The sequence below is a fragment of the Lolium rigidum genome, chromosome 6 (assembly GCF_022539505.1).
Source record: "Lolium rigidum isolate FL_2022 chromosome 6, APGP_CSIRO_Lrig_0.1, whole genome shotgun sequence".
In the NCBI taxonomy this organism is placed as follows: Eukaryota; Viridiplantae; Streptophyta; class Magnoliopsida; order Poales; family Poaceae; genus Lolium; species Lolium rigidum.
The window spans coordinates 351,758,888-351,767,992 of NC_061513.1; the positions used below are offsets into that span (position 1 = coordinate 351,758,888).

Genomic DNA, 9,105 nt, shown 5'->3' on the forward strand with positions numbered 1-9,105 from the left:
TTTTTAGTAAAAAATAATTAAATTTACATAGTTTAACTTTCTAAAAATAATATAAACCTTAAACTTTGGGATGGAGCCATGGAGGTACTCCCTCCGTCCCATGGAAAATGTCATGGAAAGTGTCGAGAGTAAATTTACGAAAACCCCCTTATAATTACAATTCTTCTTGATCAGGTCCTTAATTCCCTTCCCGGCCGTCCGCGGTCCCCGCTGCCGCACGCCTCGGCCATCACTTGCCATCCGCAGATCCCTCCGCTCGAGGAGGATATCTGCTTCGTCCTTGTCTCCTTCGCTCGACCTGGAGCTACGCCGATGGGGCGCAAAGGAGGAGCTCCTTCTGTGGGGCGCGGTGGAGGAGCTCCGCCTCCTCCTCGCACTCCTCCGCTCGAGCAGGAGCTCTGCCTCGCTGAGAGCTTCACCCTCCTCGATCCACGCTCGTTGGGAGCCGTGGAGCTCGTGCTGCCCGGCCGCCGCTTCCCCTCACGAGCTCTACGCCGTCGCACCTCCTCCAGCATCACCGAGCCGTCGCGCCTCCTGCTGGTCCTCCAGGACTGCTTTCCCGTTTGTGGATTCCATGGACCGGCCAACGTGGGCACAAAATTCTGATGAACAAACCTCTACATCTCTGAACTTTTCATGAGATCGCTACAGCCAACTAAATAATAGATAAATTATTTTAACAGTGTACATTGGTGAATAATACGGTGTCTTCTCAGACTTTTCATGAGACTAGTACAAATGCCCGTGCGTTGCTACGGGTCCTCAAATTTTATTTCTCAATGCACAAATATAATTCACAACTCACTATAAAAATTCAAAACTATTGTCAAATACCATTGTTTGAGAGTTTGAGTATCTACTATTGTCAAATACCATGCCATGTACTCTTTACTTTCACAATGATAGAACATGAAAAACGATGCAAAACCTGGAAGGTGATCTACAATGCAAACTGGAAAATAACTCATAGTGAAGGTATAATACATGTTAGATGATAATATTGAGTTACCTTAATTAGTGGTATTAGAATTACAATCAGTTTATTTTCAGGCCAGAGCATCAACGAACACATCAATATCATCATGTCACTCTTTAAGAAAATGTTCATCTTTTCACCTTTCCAACAAGCCCCTCAACTTCACCTCTTTCACCATTGCGTTGTTGTAGTCACCTCACTAACTATGCCAACAATGTATTTCATAGTCATCTCATCCAACGTGTCACTCCAATGGACTCAAAGAGATTGAACAATCATTATGCTACTCAGAGTGCAACTCATAAGAATGCAATGTTAATATAATGCCCTGCTTTATTTACATTCAAAAATGGCATGTAGCTATATTAGACATTTAAAAAATCGTACAAGAAAAATACAAATTTTATATTCGACTAAGATTATTGCTTGGTAGGTCCGGTAAGTCGACGGCTCATCTGGTTGTGGTGAAGATCCTGCAAAACCATGAGAAAAATAAACCTATATTCTCTCAACCCGCTCTACTTCCCAACAAGTAGTACCACACACAAGTTCAAATAATCATGAATCCTCTGTGCTCTTTCATGCAACAAACACAAGCAATCAAAATAGCATCATAGGATAATTAATAGAGCTTCTACAACGAGAACATGTACAAGAATTGGCACTTCCTGCTGCTCTAGTACAGTACGTGATCCGCTGAGTGGGACTCACGTGAACGTCGGGTCCGTTTTAATCTGATGCATACATCATGCAGGCATTGATCGACCGATCGACCGAATTAAGAATCGCATCACAGCCAAAAGAAATCATCCACCGCCCTTTGGCGTATTCTAGCGCATTCTAGCGCGTACTCAGGTGAGGGCAATTTCACGGCCGCCACCGCGTGTATGCATTCCCGTGAACGTCGGGTAAGTTTTCATCTGATGCAGACATCATGCAGACATTGATCGATCAATCGACCGAATTAAGAATCGCATGGTGCACACAGCCGGACAGCCCAAAGACATGTATGCACGCACGATGTGCACCTTTGCATCTCACACATGCTGCTGCAATACTACATGATCTATTTTTGGTTCCGTTGACGAATCTATCCTTGATGGTCGATGGCTTATGTTGTAGAGGAGCTAGACTTGTAGCTGCTTACGTGTGGATTGGAGCAAGGCAGCAAGCCCTGGCCGGCCGGCCGGCATTGGTATGATCTAGGCCAGCATGCTCCTTTTATATAAGGGTCGTGCTAGGCGTCGGGCGACTGATTCGGGGGGAAAATCGGTCGTCCCGTCTGCCGTTGGATCAGGCCACCACGTCAGTTGGATCCTTCTTTCCTGAAACGTCACTTTCATATGCCAGAAAACGTCGCTTTCCTTGCCAGCGATGTACAGCGAAGGTGGACCTAGGCGGACGGGTTTGCTCACCTTATTTTGCTCTCACAGCACATAGAATAGTCCGATCTTTCACGAAGAAAAAGAATAGTAGGATCGGTTGAAAAAATTGTAGCATTGCAACAACAAAAAAGCACAACAAATGGCCACTAATTCCCAAAAGAAAATACTACTAAATTATAACTTCTCCCGTGGAAATCACTTTACAACAATTACAAAAAAATGTTTACAACAATAATCAACAATGAATCCAACAAAAGAAACCAACAATTTTCCAATCAGATCCCACCCCCCACCCCCCCGTGAGAAATCACTTTACAACAAATTACAGTGACATTTTCTACAATAATTAACAAAGAAAACAACAAAATAATTTAAATATTTAAACATTAGGAATTTCCCATGGTGGGAATCACTTTTTTAAAATCACTTTACAACAAATTGCGGAGACATTTTCCACAATAATTATGAAGGAAAACAACAAAATAATTTCAAGATGTAAACATTAGGAATTTCCACGGTGGGAATCACTTTACAACAAATTACAGAGACATTTTCCACAATAAGTATCAAGGAAAACAAAAATAATTTCAATATGTAAACATTAGGAAGTTTCCATGGTGGGAATCACTTATCAATAAATTACAGAGACATTTTCTACAGTAATCTCAAACGAATCCAACAACTTATTTTAACAAATTGAACATGAGAATCTCCCCAGGAGAAAATCCCTTTGGAACTTACATCTGGTGAGAGGTCGTGGCCCCTTGCTGCCCCAGCTTGCAACAGGCTTCGCCGGCTTGCTGCATCACATGAGGGGTGGTCGATTTGCAGTGCATCGTCGTCTTGGTGCAGTTGCGACGGGAGGCAGGCGGTCTTCGAAGCGGCGGTGGGAGGCAGCTCGTGGCGGCGCGACATAGTACTGTCGCTGCGCCGGCTCGTAGTAACGCCCGCGTCCGGAATCCCCTCACCTCACGCCATCGCTATGCAGGCGCGGAGGCCCCTGCAGCTTCGAGACATGGGAAGAGCAGGGCGTCCTCGCGGCGACCTCGCAAGGGAGGAGCTTGGCCGGCCTCGCTGTATCCCCTAGTGCTCTCACGCAGAGAAGAGGCAGGCAGGGCCTTGTGGTGGACAGGAAATGAGTGGATGAACTCAATGGAAGAGAAGATAGGTTGGGGGATAGGGGACGTGGTGCGTGGGCCCACTGTAAACGGTGACGCGTCGGGAGACCACGGAACGACCGATTTTTTGCTCTGTTCGGTCGGCCGAACAGAAGCGTTTTCCTTTATATAAAAGAGTTTTGGCTCTTTTTTTAGATAAAAGTCCAAACCAGCAGGCTCTTTTCGTTGCCCTAATCGTATTTCTCTGCAGATGAATCTAATACGTTGTAATTAATACATAATATTTTTTTTATTTTGTAGATGAATCTATTATGCACGGTCGATGGCTTGATGCAGGAGAGGAGGATGTGTTCCTTTTTTTTCGTGTGAAAAGGGATGCCGTCGGCTGCCGTCTGATGGGCTGCCGAGCGGTGAAACTTCAGCAAACTGGTGTTGCAGCTGTTCACCTCCTCGACACCGTCAGAGTTGTGTGGTATGTTGATCCTGTATTACTGATTGGAGAATAAGAAAAAGTAGCACAGCATACTTCTCTTGGCAAGAAGGTAAGTGGATTTGGCTATTTAGGATAATCCACAATTCTACATGAAACCATGTCTGCTACCTGATTTTTGTTTACCAATTATATACGAGCATCACCCAACAACATCCTAGAATTGGTATAATTGCAGGAGTTAGTCATGAAATGCATTTTTACTAACCTGTTGCTGAAATGGCTGAGGAGTTTGCTGTCCCTGCCCAGACCCAGCACCAGAGCGCCTCATACCTGCGCGTGGACCCTGAGGCCTTGTTGGACAACTGGAACAAAGTAATTTGGCATATGGGCACCACCAGGCCTCATGCCTGGAACAAGCTGTTGCTGGAAACCGTATCCCGGCTACATGAGAGTACACATGGGATCAATATCCAGCGCTCATAGTTTTCATTCAAGTTCATCCAGGTAAATTAAGCACCGCTAGAAAGCATGTATATAACATAATGAACAGAATGACTACAATTTCGAGTGAAATGTCAAATGAACAAGACCAGCCAAAAAGGTGTTCAATGTGACCATCCCAGTCCAGAAGAGCTAATGCAATAATGTTGGCAGGTGAAGAGTACTACATTGCCAGATTTAATTTAACTCGAGACTCCAGAGTACCTTCCCAACCGAACACACATGGAATTAAGAATAAATTTGATACTGAACACTGATATTCTTTCACTCATATCGAAGTGATAAACCATTACTCCCGACTGAACACATGGCATTAAGAATACATTTGGTACTGAACACTTCATATTGTTCTCCTCAAATAAAAGTGTTAAACCTATTGTTAAACCATTACTGCCAAAGAATATCTCTATTTACACACACACAGCATTGCCAAAATCCTGTGACATGTATGATAAAATAGTACAATTCATATTGTACAACCTAGTGCTAACTTATTTTGTTTACCATGGAGATATATTGCTTCTCCTTCATTACACTTACATGGGGAGAACATGTAGGTAACATTAAGTTCAGAATTAAAATAAGAATAGAGCTTATAGCAGTACCTGAGGGGGCATCATAGCAGGTGGAGCTTGCCCATAAAAGACTTGCTGCCCAAGAGGAGCCATGGGAGGGTACATGGGAAGTTGAGGAGTCATGGAAGGTGTCACTGGTGCAGGCGCATCTGAGAGAACTGAGCCTGAATGATATGAAATTTGTTACCATCAGCATATTAATGATGAATGGTCAAATATAGTTAAAGCAGCCTTGTCCAAATCTCAAGAAATTTCATCAAAAGCAGGAGCCATGATCAATTAAGTATTACATGAAACAATATTAAACCCATAATTTAAATTGATGTGTAAACTATGGAAGTGCCCATCCTCTATTCCTCCAAACATGAACAAAGAAGTTTTGTTGAGCACCACGATTAAAATACAAAAGCTTAAGTTCATAATAAGAATTATAATAAGATCAAGCCATGTAGGATAAAGTTCATCGTGCTAGAAAATATTGAATCATGTCAGATGGAATTGCAATATCTTTGCAACATTTCCATACCTGCATTTCTCCCGCTTTGCAGCATGTTGTAGCCTGTAGGAGGTATATGTTTGAATGTGAGAAATGACTCCATTTTTGGATTTGATCCGTTAAGTATACTGCCTGCCAAACATCTCCCATCCGAGCCCACCTAGAGAAAATACCAATGATTAGACAACCTCTAAACAACGAATAATCATGAGAAAATTTATGCAAGTGCAAGACTACATGCAATGCTCCTATTAACTCTACCTCCGGCACCGAGCGCCGTCATCTGACTCTTATATTCTTTTGAGATGTGTACTCTCCCCAATGTGAATAACGTCCATGTGATCCCTTGCACACATGATATTACTGAACAACAAAAGCAGACCAAGAATTAGAGGTTCTGCAAGAAAGCTTTCCATATTGCAATGAACATGGGAAGAACGTGAAAGAAAAATTTGTATTTTTTTGACCGCGCCTGCTATGCAAGAATAATCTCTGATTAGACCACCAGCAGCTACCATATCATCACTGTACACCCTATTCTAAACCAAATATATATCATGCCAAATTCATACAGGGAAATCGATGTACTCCTCCGATCCATATTACTTGATATTAATATAGATGTATGTAGACATATTTTAGTTGTAGATACATTCATTTTAGCATCAAGTAATATGGATCGGAGGGAGTACTAAAACTACATTGTGCATATACATAGGGCATGGAGATACAAAGGAGAATAAGCATGTATGAGCATCCAAGATTACCTTGCACCTTAAAGGAGAATAAGAATGTATGAGAGCATCCAAAATTATCCTTTGGAGCTTCCATCTACTCAACACAAAATAGCATATCGGGTTGATCCAAAATCCCTGTTGAGTTCCTATCAGGCTCACCTGCAACCAAGGGGGCAGAGGGCCGCAGAGCAGGATAGATCAAGGACAGAGCAGGATAGAGCAAGGACAGAGCAGGATAGAGCAGGGGGCAGAGGGACGACAAAGCGGGTGTTGGGAGAAGTTAATGTAGAAGGCGAATGCTACACCCTTGTTGATTCCGTCAGCTGCGTAATCTCAGGGCTCCTCGTTAGCTGGAAACATCACTGCATCCAATGGAGATTATTTGCTAGAAAGTTAAGTATTGGACAACAAAAAAAATTCAATTTTTGTACGAACATGTTAGCATTTCATTTCATGGATGTCATACAATAGCAACCGTTGACAACAAAGAGAGCAATTTTTCAGATACAAAACAAGATCATTAGCCTCCCCTGCAGAAGGTTGTGAAAGTGATAGACAACTGTGGTCCCAAGTGACCTACTGAAATTTGCCATCACACAGCCCATGGAATTAACTCCCTAAGAAACTTTCCATAGTTCACAACTGAAAATAGATTCATACTAGATTATAATGTGCGCCTTGGCGCACGCTCCCGTGAAATTCGAGCCACTACACAGATTTTCAAACATTTTCTGATCCTTTCCTTGTTAATTTCTTAAAGCACTGCATCACAAAACAGTATTTCCAACACTTGATAGATCATTTCTTCATAAGAGATAAGTAAAGGAAAGCACAAAAGAGACTACAACCACACTGTGTAAACGACTTGTAAAACACAATATTAATCATTTATACAAATCGATGATAAGCAGTCAATAAATAAAAACGCCAAAGAATGTACGAAAATGTAGTGACACTTCAAAAAGTCATACATAAGATTACATATACACGAGTCTTCGGGGTAGATATTCTTTCACTATGATATTTATAAACCACCGGAAAGTCAAATAGGTACGATAGGAAAACCATGGTACATCAGTATGACTACCTACATGTATAAATATATACTATTATGAAGACAAAGAACTTTCAGGTACGATAGGAAAACCAAGGTACATCAGCATGACTACCTACATGTATAGATAGTCTTCGGAGAACCAACCATCACTGACATAGATGATCTCGTCATTCGCGAGAGAGCTCTTCATGTTATGTGGCGGCAAAAGACTCAGGTAACCACTGATCACCTCATGTAAATTATTTTGATCACACATGCATTCACTAACAGACATGTCTCTTCTTCCCTTTCTCCACATGTAGCCACCAGTGCTGCTTCACACGGCCCTGCACCACCTCTCCTTCACTCATTACCATAGAGTATGGTTGTTAAGACGAGCAGTTGAGCACCTGGAAAAACATGCACGAAATAGAAAATCAAAATTTAAATAGAAAACTGAAAGGAAGAACTATTTAAGAACGTTACATCCAAATCATTGATACATACTCTCGCATTCAACACCAAAAAATGGAACACATATAGTGGATGAAAAACTGGGATAAATTTCTCTCCCGTTACTCTAGTATTCATTCTTAACATAGCATGAGAAATTCAGAATTTTCATGGATTCTATCTGTCACACTTCATTTTGTTCACGGATGCAAACAAGCAAATGTTCTGGCTGGAAGGAATCTCGGACGGTCCAAGCAACCAAGATCTATTCGGCCACACAAAGCATGAGGGGAGGGGTGAATGAGTTATGCTGCCTACCTAGTTAAGAAATTGCCTCCCGTACCCCTAGCTGAAACCCAGTCCGATCAGCCGCACTAATTTGCCGCACAATGCATGAGGGGAAGGGCAAGAAATCTATTTGAAATTGCCACTGTCTGGAAAATGATTGTTTTAATCAGTAACCATAACATGAAAAATATCACAAAAGCAAAGAAGAAATCTGAAAACTGATTAAGTCAAATAACACCTCTCCAGCAGCAAGTGTGTGGTGAGTGGGCAACATCTCTCCTTGGCTCCGTGATCTCGTCCATCTCTTTAGCAACTCTGTACAAAAATCACAAGAATAATCTTAAATCTATTTTTTTAGAACCGCTAGAGGCTGAACAATCTAGCACAAATATATTATCTGATGGAAGAACAAGGTATGTATATCCAAAAACTATTATCTGATGTGCGAGTCTGAAACAATCTAGCATAAATATTTTTTTTCATGAATCACTCATCTATTTAGTGCTAAACTGTAGCTAAATTTCAGAAAAAAAGAAGCTATATTGAGTAGAATGAATATTTGTACATGGATTAATATTTCCATGCAACCCGCTTAGGAGGCTGTAGTTTCAGCCGAGTTGTCCTAGTAACATTGTGGACAAACTTAGAAACGATGGATCAGAACCGAACTTTACAGCAGCCCCTCCCCGAACCCCTCTCTCTCCACCGCTCCTCTTCTGACTGTTGACCAAGGAAGGCCGGGCCGAACCCGATCCTTCTCCAGCGGCTCTGCCGGCCGGAGATGGAGAGGGGGACGCGCCGGAGTAGATGCTAGGTGTAAATCTAGGGTTCTCGGCGAGTTGCCGTTGTATTGGAGTAGTCTGCCAGCTCTTTCGGGCAAGATCTGGTGCGGGCGGCGGTGGTGGCGGCGCGGCATCGAGCTTCGGCGGTCGGAGACGGCGGCGCTCCATGATGGCGTGTATTTCACACGTTCGTTGGGCAACCCCAAGAGGAAGGTATGATGCGCACAGCAGCAAGTTTTCCCTCAGAAAGAAACCAAGGTTTATCGAACCAGGAGGAGCCAAGAAGCACGTTGAAGGTTGATGGCGGCGGGATGTAGTGCGCGCA

At 42.6% G+C, this 9,105-nt stretch overlaps 1 protein-coding gene across 1 annotated transcript; it reads right to left on the reverse strand.

Moving 5' to 3' along the window:
- Nucleotides 1–1,243: 1,243 nt before the first annotated feature.
- On the reverse strand, nt 1,244–5,767 carry LOC124664964. The gene is made up of 5 exons (XM_047202373.1): nt 5,746–5,767; nt 5,515–5,581; nt 5,019–5,152; nt 4,178–4,353; nt 1,244–1,449 (listed from the first exon to the last, which is right to left on the reverse strand). Exons 1-5 carry the CDS (start codon nt 5,765–5,767, stop codon nt 1,396–1,398), a joined length of 453 nt encoding a protein of 150 aa, XP_047058329.1. The 3' UTR covers nt 1,244–1,395.
- Between the last annotated feature and the right edge of the window lie 3,338 nt (nt 5,768–9,105).

What these genes read in the sequence shown, in the direction of transcription:
- LOC124664964 (XM_047202373.1), bottom strand. Translation starts at nt 5,767, where the DNA reads ATGACGGCGCTCGGTGCCGGAG. An exon ending in GACGGCGCTCGGTGCCGGAG is followed by an intron (nt 5,582 to 5,745) that starts GTAGAGTTAATA and finishes CCAAAAATGGAG; the next exon opens with TCATTTCTCACATTCAAACA. An exon ending in CTCAGCCATTTCAGCAACAG is followed by an intron (nt 1,450 to 4,177) that starts GTTAGTAAAAAT and finishes ATGGTTTTGCAG; the next exon opens with GATCTTCACCACAACCAGAT.